We start from the raw sequence: 14,665 nt of genomic DNA on the forward strand, positions 1-14,665 counted from the left end.
AAGAATCTAACCGTGAATTCACCAAACAAAGGAAAATAACTCAGAAAATTATAAGAGGAACCAAACGACAAGCCCAAAAAAACTTTATTCAGCAAATAGAAGAAAGTTCCAAGAAAACTAACTCCCGAGACTATTATAAAATTTTTGGTCAGGCTCTTCAAAGGTATGAACCACCCACCCTTATGCTGAGAGGAAAAAAAGGAAATATGGCCCACACCAATAAAGAAAATGCTGAAATTTTGGCAGAAACCTTCAATAGACTCCTCAACTGTGACGACTCCCCAGAGCTTTTTGAGATTGACACTGAAACTCCAGTTAAAACTTCACCGGTAAATATCAACCCGCCAACAATTCAAGAAGTTCTCGCAGCTTTAAATGAAATAAAAAACTACAAAGCAAGCGGAGAAGACCAGCTTTTCGCAGAACTCTGGAAACATTCATCAGTTTATTCAGTCAAAACTTCCCTACATCTATGCCTCGTGAAAATATGGAACGAAGAAAAACTCCAGAATACTAGACCACAGCCCTCATTCATCCATTACATAAAAAAGGGGATAAAACTAATCCAGAAAACTACAGAGGCATATCTCTCCTGGATTGTACATACAAAATCCTGTCGAGAATCATATACAACCGATGCAAAGACCAACTTGAACTGGAACTTGGGGAATACCAAGGGGATTTAGGCCATGGAGAGGTTACCCGGAGCAAATAATATCCCTAAAACTTATGATGGACTTATATAAAAGACGGAAAAAACAACTAATAATCACCTTCGTCGACTTTAAAAGAGCCTATGATTGCATACACCGACCATCCATGCTGAATATTCTGAGAAACCTGGGCCTTCACCCTAAACTCGTAAACATGATAAAATTAACTTTAACCAATACCCAGTCCAGAGTGAAATTCAGAGGTGAACTCTCTCAACCCTTCTACATAAAAACTGGATTGAGGCAAGGAGACGGCCTCTCACCACTCCTTTTTAACTGCGCCCTCGAATTTGTCATGAGAAAATGGTATGAAATAAATCCCAAATATATAAAAATGGGTACTAAGAAAAACTCTATCACACTAAATTGCCTAGGATTTGCAGATAACCTCGCTCTTTTAGCAAATAATATTCAAGAAGCCAAAACACAAATCATGAGCCTTCAAAACCTAGCACAAAAGATAGGGCTTCATATCTCTTTCGAAAAAACTGAACTAATGGCCATAGATCCTCTGGTAATAGAGCACATTACGGTAAACAATCAGAAAATTAAAATAGTAAAACAATTTAAATATCTAGGGGAAATAATAACTTATAATTTAAATGAAAAAGTGACATGGCAAAACAGGACAAATAAAATGATTAAATCCCAAAAATTAACTTGGTCAACAGATAACAAAAAATGCCTTTCTGCTAAAACAAAACTTAAACATTATAAAACTGTAGTACAGCCAGTAGTCACCTACGGAAGCGAGACCCTTTTCAAAATCACTCAGAAAAACCGAATTGAAAAAATTCTGAAAATAGAGAGAATTGTCAGAACGTGTATCAATAAAAAACACCAAAAAGAAGGCCAATGGTGGATTGTGCCAAATGAGGTGGTGTATCGAGAAATAGAGCCTGTTACTGATACTATGCAGAAAAAAAGAATCTCTTTCTTTGGTCATCTCATAAGGACACCGGAAACAAGACTGTCAAGAAATATCATTGAAAAGCTTTGGTTCCAAAAGCTAGAAGTAGGATGGATCAAGGAAATTAGAGAAGATATGAAAGAATTGGGAATTTCCCTGATTGACCTACAGAATAAAACTGGAAAAATTACAAAGCTAAAAGACAAACGCATTAGATTTAAACAAAAGACAGACAAACGACAAAATACAATGAAGAGGGTGTTTACGGATGAAGAAAAGAAAGCAAGATCTGAACGGATGAAGAAATACTGGGCAGCTCGGAAGAGTAAAATAACACGCTTTTCTCAGAAAAGATCCAACTAAAATTGACTTAAGTGGTCCCATGTTGGCCGTAAAAGCATAATAATAATAATAAAAAAATAATTATCTGGAAAATATTTTAATAAATTATAAGAATTATGTTGCACTACCATATGTCACAGATTTGTCTGAAAAGATTAAAAAGTTGCTACAAAAAGATTTCGTAATAGTTCCAAAATTACAAGAATCTGAATAGTATGTTTTCTAAATAAAATCGCCGATAGAAAAAAAATCAACAAGCCAACGTAGTAGACTTATTCCGTGTAAAGATTATAACATGTACATTAAGTAGTAGTACATAAGTAGAAGTTTAATTTCTTTTGAAGTAATCTTTAGGATGTCTGTGACATTTATCTACGCAAGTCTAATTAGGTTTAAAATATTTTCTGGGAAATCTGTGTAATTTCTTTGACTTTTGATGACTTGATTCTCCATAGCAGATTGAAATTTTAATCTTTGATTTGCTTTTTATTTTCTCATATTTAGTGAATTTTGTGTTTAAAAAACCGTACTGTAAATTGTTTAATAACTTGTAGGTATAAACATTCATGAAGGATGATTTTTTTTAGCTTATAGAACAATTTACAGTGTTACTCTATAGGCTATTATCGTAGCATAATTACTGTTTCACCATAAAAAATTACTTTACCCACTTGCCCGAGCAATAGCAAGGTCCTTTTTTACCTTGACTTAATATCTTGTCTGTTTTTGAATTGGTAAATCAACCAAATTTTAGCGGGCTGCTTTTTAAATTTATTTAATATATAAAATTGTTAATTAAGTAAGAAACTCATTAAAAAAAAACCATCCAATGTCAAAAATATTAGTTAACGTAGGAATATAACTAAAGGCTTTGAACTGAAGCCTTCTACTCCCAGAATGGAAGTGTCAGTTTATCAATACATTGTTTTAAATGTTTCTTAAAGCAGAAAGCTAATTTTTTTACCTGTGTTTTCTGTTTATGTAAAACCAGTAATTTAAAATTTCTCATTTGTAATCAGATATCTCAAAAAGTCCAATATTTTGTCATGCTATAAGATTTAAAAAGAATAACACTTTAATCTAATCAAAAAACATTTGTTCGTAAATCTATTAATGAATAAATTTGAGATTTATATTTAACAAGTAGTGTAAAAAATTCCAAGAAATTTTTATTTCCATGTATTCCTTAACTTTAATGCTTATTATTAAAAGAATTTTTTATGTTATGTGAATGTCCAATATTATATGGAACAACTAACACGATAGCAAATAATTTTTTATTTTATTTATCTTCATTATTGGGGTGATTATTCATACAATTTTGCTTCTATCTTTTATTTCATGCATGCAAAAATATTAATTTTCAAATGTATAAAATTGGTTGCTTATTTGTTAACTCTTAATTTAAATTGTAATATAAAATTGGTTGCTTATTTGTTAACTAAATATAAATGTTAAAACTATTTGATACAGTTAATATAAATAGTGAGAAATAAATTGACAAGGTAAAAAGGGATTCTATATATACATGTCCTAATACTATTGCAGAAATCATGAGAACATTTTAAAATAGTTACTTGTAGAATTAAAACATCACAGAACTCTTTTCAAAGAAAATAAAATAATTGTAAAAAAGCAAAACTGAATCAAGGATTTTGAAAAAAAAGATATATTGATGGAAAGAATGCAACAGATATAAAAAGTATTACATTAAATCTCAATTACTTTTGCTAGCTGAAATTGACAAATGAAAAGAAACCGTCCAAAGATGGAAGAGAGAAATTTACTGCAATACTAGTTCATATTTCCTCTACAAACATTAGCTATAATATTTTCCACAAAAAATAAAATTACAATAAAACAAGTATGTGTAATATCACCCACAGGTTTTTTTTTTTATTTTGAAGCTTATAAAATAATATATTATGTTCGAAAAAGGGAATCAAATTACATGATCTTGGTAGCAAATCGACATTACCATTTTGTGAAGTTATGCATTCACCAAACTTTTGACGTAATAACTGAATTCAGCAGTTGTATGGGAATGTGGCACCATCCTGTTGAAAACATATCTCAATCAAATTATGATTTCCCAAAATTACAAACAAAAAAATCACAAATCATAGTTCGATAGCATTCACAATTTACTGTAATAGCAGACTAATTTTTGAAAAAAAAAAAAAATAGCCCAATGATGCCACCAGCCAGCCTATAATCCACACAAAATAGTGAATTTTTTTTTGGATGAAATTGTCACTGTTAATCATTTGTGAATTGGAATCCAAATATACCAATTTTGCTTGCTTATAAAATCAAGCCAGAGCTGCATTTGAAAAGATTTTTTTTAATGAAAATTTGGATCCACTCTGATCAGCAAACTCACAGAGAATAGTACCATAGCTTTAATTCTTGAGTTTGTTGAATCTCATCATAAGGAACTCTTGTGAACAACATGAAATCAATAATTTTACTTTTCACAAACAACTGCACTTACAGCAGCAATATTCTCTTTTGACCCCTTATATTTCCTTTGTGAATTGGTGTTTTTTAACATCAAGTAGAAAAAAATTTCAATTTTTTAACCAAATGATGAATTGTGCTTTTGTTTGGCCAATTATGCAGAGCATACATATCACAAAGCACATGTTACACAGCTGTAACAAATTCCATATTTTGATAATAGATTTTTATAATTTGTAAATGTTTTGAGGTGTGTAGTGTTTCATGATGATTTGTCATACAAATGATGCTTGGAAAATTAAAAAAAAATAATTTTTTGCCACATCACCACAATCTGCAATTTATTTGCCCTCAAGAGCTCTTACTGTTATCAAACCTCAACTGTTATCAGTCAAGAGAATACTGACTATTGTTCTGTTGTTTAATTTGCATTTTTATTCTTTGTTATTTTATTTGTAGTTATTTTATTATTGTCTACTTAGTTGTCTGTAGGTGTTGCTGTTGTGTTATGTATACTGACAGTACGGCAATGTATTACTTATCTTTGTGCATTATCTCTTTTTATTTACTTTCCTTCAAGCATTAATTTCCATATTTCTACAGTGGTGGGGGTTGTTATTGGTTTTTCAAATAGTACCATTGCTGTTCCATTGGGTAAATGGTCCAAATGAGATAATGAATTTTCCCTACCTCACGGTTCTTCTGGTTTGAATGGACCTATTAACGCATCTGTTATAAATGATTTCCACGCATTTGTTTGGCCTTTTAGTATTTGAGTGTTTATTTTTATCTATCTTTTTGATTTTAATATTTTGTTTCATGCCATGAGGTCTATCATGTACTATAGTATGTACATATGACAGTTTAGTATGCATGACATTTGAAATAATTAGCATACTTATTCAAGCCATGCACTCAAAGCAGAAACATTACATAAATTAACTAGTTAATATTCAAACTGTAAACATGAAATAGCTAAATAAAAAATATAATATTTTGCAGCAGGAGATTTATGAACAAATAAAAAGTATTCAATGAAAATTCACAAACTTCTGGAAATCTTATGGAAAAATAAAAACAAAAATATCAGGCAATAACTCTTTATTACAGCCTACATAATATATATATTAAAAACTTAAAATTATAAGACTACAAACCTTTCTGGCGGTGTTCCATAAACTCTCTGACGAAACTGATATTGGTATTGATTTGGTGAAATCATTAAGAATAGTTTTAAATTGGGTCCTAGTACTCTTATAACCTGATAAACTTTTATAAAAATATTTTATATTTTTGACTGTAGCAAGAATTTTCTTGGTAGCCACAAGAGTAGTATTTATTTCTACACTTTGTTCAAAATCATTATTTTTCAGTGCTTTTTTCTCATCAAATCGTTTTATATTACTTTTATATTTTAATTCCTGTTTGATTATCTAAAAACAAGTTAGAAAATTAAAAGAAAAAAAATTAAATTAATTAATACACTAAAATAATCTGAAGTGTACACTTCTAACTGTAAAATATTGAGGATGGTCTATCTTACATACCCAACACCTTTCTGTTAACTACCCAATTCAATTTCAGTAGACCTAAGGAACTGATACCAAATTCAATTTCAATTCCTTAGGACTACTGAAATTTATCTTTAAAAAAAATGAAGAAAAGTCCTCGTTTTGATTATTTTTCAATCAATATGGTCTGCTTGAAACATGCAAAAAAAATTCTATAAATATTAACTGGTTGATAACTAATTTATTTTTTATTGTCATAAACCAATAAAATTTTTGATCAAAAATATTTTTATAAGAAAGACAAAACAAAACAATACCTACTTAAGTCGAAATACCAACTTAAAAGTCAGATTTAAAAAAAATAAAACTGATGGTTTTGTTTTGGTACTATAAGATATGTGTAATCAAAAATAACTATTATTATGATTGACTAATAAAAAAGTTCTTTCAAAAAAACTGGTTTCGAAAAAAGCTTTTTACTGCAAAAGGTAGTATATACTTTCCCAGCTTTGTCCTCAACTGATTTTTATTTCAAAATAATAGGATTCTTAAATATTAATGTTATAAATTCAAAATTATCAGCAACAATAAAATGTGACTAGTATAAACTAGTATAAAACAAAAATTATATCTTTTTAGATATAAATATATATAAAATCTCAAATCTTAAATTTTCTCAAAAAGTTCAACTGCCAGGTCTTAAAGACTAAACTAAATGCTTAACCAAAATATATAAACTATTTTCTCATTTAAACAGATATTCTCAACGTAATATTACTGTAGTTATAAGTAAAAATAGCATAAGAAAAAATAATACTGGAGTTACATTTGATTTTACTTAAAATATTTTTTTTATATAAATGTACAACTGTCATCAAAGAAAACCAGTAAAATTGCAATTATGGTGGTGAGCTATTTTTAAGCATCATTAGCTACTTTTAAGACATTTTCATTTACAAACATGGTATTCTTTCAGGCAATTAAAGTAGGGGTTCTAGTGCCAGTTATTTGCATGAAATTAAATAACTTTTTATCAGAAACTGAAAAACAATCTGGAAATTTAAAGTACAAGAACACATATCTAAAAATCATAATCTTTCTAATAAAACCCATTTTGTCTTTTGTCCTGGGGTTTATTGAAACTGATTAATTGAATTTATTTACTGGGGTTTATTGAATATGTTTAATTGGCAGTGCTCAATAACGTAGAAGCTTAACCACACATGTGGAGCATTTTCACAATAACGATCATAACTATTAGCACAATCTAAAATCAACATATGGCTGAAGTAGTGCCTACGATGACTATTATTGAAATATATTTACTTTGTTCTGGGCATTTTGTTATTTGTACATTTAACATAAATAGAATAATGTTCTCGTTAATTAATAATAAGAAATAACTTAAGACGATAAAATTAAAAATCAAATGTTACAGGCAGTAACAAAAACTTTACCACTAACGGAAAAAATCAACATGAAATATACATCCTCAAATCTCATTTCAGTATTCAGTAGGCGAAACAATACTATTGAAATCACCCGTTCGAAATGTTAATACAAATAAAAATTTGCCAATATCCTATTAGGAACACAGAATACTGCTCTTATGGCAACCGTAAAAACCTGCAGCTGAAAACTGGAATACACTTAATAAAAACAATAACAAAAAATACACTAATAGCTAGTTTCTTAAGTTTCAGCGATATTTTTTACAGAATTCAAATTGTGTCAATAGAAAAAGTATATACAAGTCATACAAAAGTTTTGCACAAGCGCCGACTGTGGACAGCAGTTTGATTTGCAAAAACTTTCATCTCAAAAAGGACCATACGATTAAGAAAAAATACGAATTTATTTCAGAATATTCTTACTAACCTTATTGGCTGTTTTTCCTGATGAATCGGTTTCCTGAGTTAAAATAACTGATAAAAAATATAAGTTTACAGTAACAACCACCAAAATAACTGCTATTAATATTTTAATAACATTCAAGCCCATAGCTTGCTAAATATACACAAATTACAGTCTATATTAAAAATGAAATACGCAGATAAATGCATAATTAAAAATAACTACAAAGTAACTGGTATAAACAGAATTTAAAATGAGAAAAAATAAAATCACAAATGTACCCACTTAACGAGGGCAATACGTACAAAGTTAAAATCACACTGTTCAGCTCACAATACGAGTGGCAATTATGTGTCGTTACCAGCTAATACTAATACCGCACTATGACCAACACAAAATTATAATGCTGTTAAACAACTAAAACTGAACCAGGTAGACAAGTTTTACTACCTTAAACTGTAGTTTAATCAAGGTAAGTATATTTAAAAATTAAATTAGGATGTAGAAATAATTTATAAATAATCCAGATGTTTTTTTTACAGTTAAAATACAGTTCGTATACATGATTTTACAGAATCTGCCTTATTACAAAACTGAACGTCGATTACACAAATAAAAGATACTAGTTTAAACGTTGATCTCAACATTTATATCAATGCTGTAAAAGGGAAACTGTTATATTAATTCCCTTAAATTCTCTAAAAAATACGTTTCTTTTAATTTTGTCATTCTGGATTATTTTAATAATTTTACTTTCTTTATATAACGAATTTGTCTCAGCTGACGTGCTGTAAAATAAAACGTCAGTGCTGCTATCGCTTCGTGAGTTTAGGTTTGTTCAAAGTGGCAGCAGACGGCTGCTGTCAAATTGCTTAGACTTCCAACCTACATTCTAGGTTTCGGTGTTGTTAAGGTTAGCCTGAAAAAGAAGGGTGATGTTTGTGAGTGTATAAAATAAAGCGTTATATTATTTTAATTTGTGTAAATATGTCTTTAGAATACGATCTAGTGCATACATTGCAGGACGAACTACGAAATATTCAAAGTGTTATTCATTTAACTAGAGAAAATATTGATGCCCTCAATGCAAAGTTTGCTGGTTTCCAGCACCCTCCATCCATGTATTTGACTGAATATCAAGAATTAACTAGTAAACTTCATGAGTTTGAGGTTAAAGAGCAACAGTTGATAGAACAAATCAGTAATGGACGGGCTAGTCCTCAAGAAAGTGTTTGTGATAGTGATAGGAACGTTTATTTATTTGATCGCTCTGTTTGTAAACAGACTGTACAGACTCCTTTAAAATTGGTTGTTAGAGCTCATTTACCTAATCAACAACGTACTAGCGTGCAGGTAAGGCAAGGCCAGACACTTCGCGAAGCTTTTGCTAAAGCTCTTAAATTACGTAATTTAACTCCAGAAATGTGTGCCGTTTATACATTAAACAGTGAAAATATTCCTTGGGATGCTGACATCTCAAATATCGATTCTGATGAAATAAAAATAGAGATATTGGACAAATTTCCTGTTACTACTAGTATATCGCATAATTTCGTGAGGAAAACTTTCTTTTCGATTGTATTTTGTGAATGTTGTCGGCGTCTTTTATTTCAAGGATTTTATTGTAGAACATGTGGTTATAGATTTCATCAAAGGTGTGCCACCAGTGTCCCTGCATTATGCCAACAAGTTCGTATGCAAGATACATACTATCAGATGTTACTAGCACAGAATGCAGAGGCTTCTGTTGGTATTCTGCAAATGCCTTCTGGTTATGGAATGTCACGTACAGCTTCACGAAGACATCCTCGTGCTTTAGGGCATGGAGAAAGATCAAGTTCAGCACCAAATGTATGTTACAATGCAGCAAACAGTGGTGGCAGTGATGTGACATCCTTAGAAGGATTTGTTTATTTAGCACAGAGTGTTCCAAACCCAGCAGCTGGAAATAGACTGTCTCATAGTCAGAGTGCCCAAGCATCTCCAACTAATGCGTTAAGACCTTGGAGACCACGAGCTCGAAGTGCAGATGAAAGCGCGAATAAGAAGATCCATCGAGATTCCCCTAGAGAGCCATGTGAGAACTGGGAAATATTAGCAGAAGAAATACTTATTGGTCCAAGAATTGGCTCTGGCTCATTTGGAACAGTATTTAAAGGCCACTGGCATGGTCCAGTTGCTGTAAAAACATTAAATGTGAAAGATCCAACTCCAGCACAGTTGCAAGCATTCAAGAATGAAGTTGCTGTTCTTAGAAAAACCAGACATGTAAACATTTTGTTATTTATGGGTTGTGTGAGTAAACCTCAGTTAGCGATTGTAACTCAGTGGTGTGAAGGGTCAAGTTTGTACAGGCACATACACGTTCTAGAATCAAAATTTGAATTGCATACTTTAATAGATATCTCAAGACAAACAGCACAAGGTATGGACTACTTGCATGCAAAAAATATTATACATCGTGATTTAAAAAGTAATAACATATTTTTACATCATCCTACTGTTAAGATAGGGGATTTTGGCCTAGCGACTGTGAAAACAAGGTGGTCAGGAGGCCAGCAGTTTCAGCAACCATCAGGATCTATTTTGTGGATGGCTCCTGAAGTGATACGTATGCAAGAAGAAAGTCCTTATAGTTTCCAGTCAGATGTTTATGCTTATGGTATTGTGTTGTACGAGCTATTTTCTGGCCAATTGCCATATCCAAACATAAATAATAAAGATCAGATATTATTCATGGTTGGAAGAGGACGATTACGACCTGATCTGGATAATCTACATTCAGAGACTCCTAAAGCATTACGTCGTCTGACAGAAGACTGCACAAAATTTAACAGAGAAGAAAGACCATTATTTAGACAGATTCTTTCATCATTGGAAAGTTTGTCAAGGGCTCTCCCCAAAATTCAACGTTCAACATCTGAACCTACTCTTAACCGCACACAGTTACAGTCTGAAGATTTTCTTCTATATCCTTGCCCTTCACCAAAAACACCTATCAATTCTCAGTTCGGCGCATTCCCATTCTGTTCTCTTGGAGGAGTTATTTAAAAAATTATAATACTTACGATAAGACTGCTGTCTCCATTGCCAATTTAAATTGAACTGTTTAAGTGTCAGTATAATTTTTTTTATTTATTATTTTTTATTGTACATTCCCAAAAAGCTATACTGTATATTACTGACTATTATAAATTATTAATATTATTGTTATGGAATCACTAATCTATTTCAATTTCAATTAAAATTATAAAATTGTTAATTTCTTAAATTAACTTGTAGATCACAGATTTTGTCCACCTGTTACAATAATAATTTACTTTATTGTGTATGATAACAATATTAATATTGCAGTTAGTTATTCCATACAACAGGTTCATTTATTTGTGTGCACTTCATAATAAATTTTTAGAATTGTTATAATTGCGATACAACACAAGAACAGTTGTCATTCTTGAAATTGGTGAAGTTTAGCTATTAGAATAATTTATTTTACTTTTTAAATGTTATGTCATCAATACTGTATGTGTCAATTTGTATATGTATCAGTTGCTTATACCTTAGTTATATTACAGTTTCCGTAAAGTGCTGTAAATGGATTTTAGTCATTTATTAAATTATGATAACATGATACTTTTATTTTCTATTTATAAATTATCTGTTGGCATTTAAATTGCATTTCAGTTTAAAATATTTTTTTTCAAATGATTATTAATATAAGTTTTATTATGAATATTAAGTTATTCTTGAGAGTACTACCTGATTATCTAGATTCAGCTTTATTTTGTAATAAATAAATAAATTATGAATCCAATATGATCTTTACATTAAACAAATTACAGGTAAATTTTTAATAATTTTGTATATAATTTTATTAAATGACATTAGTAACTTGAAGATGTGAGCAAGACTTGTCTATAAAACTAGGAATTCTTGTAACTATTTTATTAAATAACATTGTTATTTGCAATCATAGCATATCTTTATAATGTTAAATTAGTTTATATTTCAATATAAAATGATCAATATTAAATTTGATTTTAAATCAAAGTGCAGTTGTATCAACTATTGTGACCAAAAAAGTTAGGTACATAAGATAATACAATTTATTGTTTTATTATTATTATTATTATTAAAATATAAATTGGTATGGAAGGTAATCAAAATTTATTCTTTATTTTTGTAAATTAAAATTTTGAATGTTTCAAATTAATTAATAGTGATATCTGAATGAATTTCTCTTTTTGATTGAGCAGTTGTAAAAAACCGGTTTTTTCTATGTAGTATTAAATGTAGATCTTATAAAACCAAACCAAATAGTTCTGACTGAGAATGTGTAGTATTTTTTAAAATTTTTAATAATGAATGGTTTACTTTTTAAAATGGTTTAAGTATTCAGTGCTTCAGGAATACAGATTTGAACTTCTACTAATATAACTGATTGCAATAATAATGTACTTGTAGTATAATTTTTTAAAAGCGCCTATTGTGAATAACTTAGCTAAAAAAAAAAAAAACTTAGCTGTGAAAAAATTGATATATTATTCTTAAATAATTTATTCATTTCATAATCTGTTTTGTTTGTTTATTCACTTCAGGTCGATCTTGAGAAAATGTATTTTTTATGATAATAAAAACTGCCAGATTTGTACTGGGTTTTAAATCCGGTATAATCATATTTCTGAAGATCCAGCAAATTAATAAATTAATTTAAAAATGTTTAATTAAGAAATAAATTAGTTCGTTAATAAATGATCAGTTATATAAGTGATCAAAGTTTGTTTAAAATATTAAGTTTAATGCTCGATATTTGGTATCAAATAGTTATGCAGTAGTTATGAAAGGATTTTTTTTAAATGCAATAATGAAGAAAATGAGTTGTTAAAGTTAACCTACAATTAGTAGTATGGCTAAAGTCCTTGAAGAGACCTGTCATCTCGCTCTTGAAAATAATTATCATATTTTATCATGGTTGCTAAAAGCAATTTTTTTAACAGCATCATTGTTCATTCAAAATATCATGTTAGAAATCTCAATTTTTCAGTAAAGAAAAAACTTGACTACACTATAAGTGAGGAATGTATCTGTGAAAATAATACCCTTTGCATCCCACTTTTAGTTTAACTAGCGATATAAAACATCTTTGAATTGCAACAATATATATAACCTTTGGCATCCAAATCAGTACTCACTACATCACATCACATATTATAAAATTTGTATCTTTTTACATTTTAATGGCAACTATAATAATGGAATTCTTTAGATTAAAAAGTTGTAAATGGTAATTTTATTAAAAAAATCATATTCTTATTGAAAAATTATGTTTTCACAAAAATGTAAAGAACACTGCTTAAGCCTGTTAAAGAACAAAACCAAATTATAATATTCATCCTTTTTTTCTCTCCATTTATTAATGGTGTATTATACTAATAGTTATGTAAAAAAAAGTTGTATGTATATAATTTTTATATTGAGTACAATTTACCTTTCTTAGTTACATCAAAATTAAAAAAATCATATGTTGATGTGGATATACTCCACTTTCAAAACTCACTCGGAATGGAGTATATCCCAAATGCATCAACATATGATTTAATTATGATGAAAGATAAGTAATTGTACTTGGTTCAAAAATTATGACAATCTTAGCAGAAAAAAAAAAATATGTATAAACTGGAGACATTATAACCACTTTACCAAATATAAATTAAAAAAAAAAGTTAAATCATAACTGTTTTATGCAGGGTGTATCAAAATAATGTTAATACTAATTTGAAAATTGTGCTGTGCTGTACACAGAAATTAAAAATATCAAGTTGTAGTATGTTTACATTAAATTAATTATTTAAATATTCTATTTGTTTTTTTTAATTTTAACATACCATCAATATAATAAAATTATTTTAATGTAATTAGTGTAAGAAATGATTTTATTTTTTGTTTAATTATACAAACATTGTTTTTAAATGATGTTAGTATAGGTCATTGAACTTAAAATTCTAACATGCTTGCAGTGCTGTCATTGAAAATTTATTGTCACATACATGAGGTAATGCAGTAAAAAATGTAGATGTATTACTCATGCATTACCTTCATTGAGGCCTGGGGGATTAAATTTTACTTAAAGCCCTGGATCTAAAGGCAGTTAAAATTTGTTTTTCTTTATTGCGGTAGGCCTGCATCACTTCCTTTTGTGTATATCTGACCTTTAGATATTTTTGTAAAATTGTTGCACTAGATTGACCTTATAAAGATGCAATGTGTTAAGTGATTTTTCACAATTTATTCCAGATAATAACTAGGCAAACAAATCTCTTTTCATAAAAAATGTGTAAAATGGAAGTGAAAGTACCACTTTCACTTCAAATTTCCCTCAAACCACAAAAACAATGAATCTCTCCATCTCATTATCATAAAATTGTATAATTTCAAGTTGCTTTTGTAATAATGTTGAACCCATCAAATTGCAACAGAACAGAACAGTTTGGACATCAACATAATTCACACCTAATATTTCATTTTTTAATCCTACATCTATCCTGTTTCTCAGATTTACATGTGGGTAATCTTCAGGAAATGTACCTACACTGTGGTACATGCAGAAAACTTTACTGTACACAACAAATTTTGTGTTATTTCAAGCGTGTTAGTTTTGAAGTGAAGGTTCAATAATAATGATACTCCATTTTTGGTAAGAGTTGTAAATCTTTTTCAATGGACTTCGATTTAATGTTCATGCAAGGTAAACTCAGTTTTTTGTGGCTAATGATGCTCAAGAATCAAGGTTATTTCTCCAGTATTTTGATTTAAAAGCAGTTCATTAACATCATCTAAAGAGGCTGGTCCAAAAGTAAGAGTATTTCCATTGTTAA

At 29.4% G+C, this 14,665-nt stretch overlaps 2 protein-coding genes across 8 annotated transcripts in view; one reads left to right on the forward strand and one right to left on the reverse strand.

Annotated features, from left to right (window-relative positions):
• The window catches only part of LOC142327687 (glycosaminoglycan xylosylkinase), a 52,040-nt gene extending 43,890 nt beyond the window's left edge, over positions 1–8,150 (reverse strand). For 6 of the 7 annotated variants that reach the window (XR_012757062.1, XR_012757061.1, XR_012757060.1 and 3 more), the window contains exons 1-2: positions 7,815–8,150; positions 5,583–5,858 (exon numbers count right to left, since the gene is read on the reverse strand). Coding sequence is in view for 4 of the 7 variants with exons in the window: in XM_075370931.1 (XP_075227046.1) it covers positions 5,583–5,858; positions 7,815–7,937 (399 nt within the window). In the remaining 3 variants the exon portion in view is untranslated. Of the gene's footprint in view, positions 1–3,943; positions 4,023–5,582; positions 5,859–7,814 lie in introns of those variants that run through there. The other variant, XM_075370935.1, reaches the window with a different exon arrangement.
• Positions 8,151–8,612: 462 nt separating this feature from the next.
• Positions 8,613–13,643, forward strand: Raf (serine/threonine kinase raf oncogene). Its single transcript, XM_075371065.1, has one exon. It carries the CDS (start codon positions 8,778–8,780, stop codon positions 10,839–10,841), a length of 2,064 nt encoding a protein of 687 aa, XP_075227180.1. The 5' UTR covers positions 8,613–8,777; the 3' UTR covers positions 10,842–13,643.
• Positions 13,644–14,665: the final 1,022 nt, after the last annotated feature.

Source organism: Lycorma delicatula, chromosome 7 (genome assembly GCF_047948215.1).
Source record: "Lycorma delicatula isolate Av1 chromosome 7, ASM4794821v1, whole genome shotgun sequence".
NCBI lineage: Eukaryota > Metazoa > Arthropoda > Insecta > Hemiptera > Fulgoridae > Lycorma > Lycorma delicatula.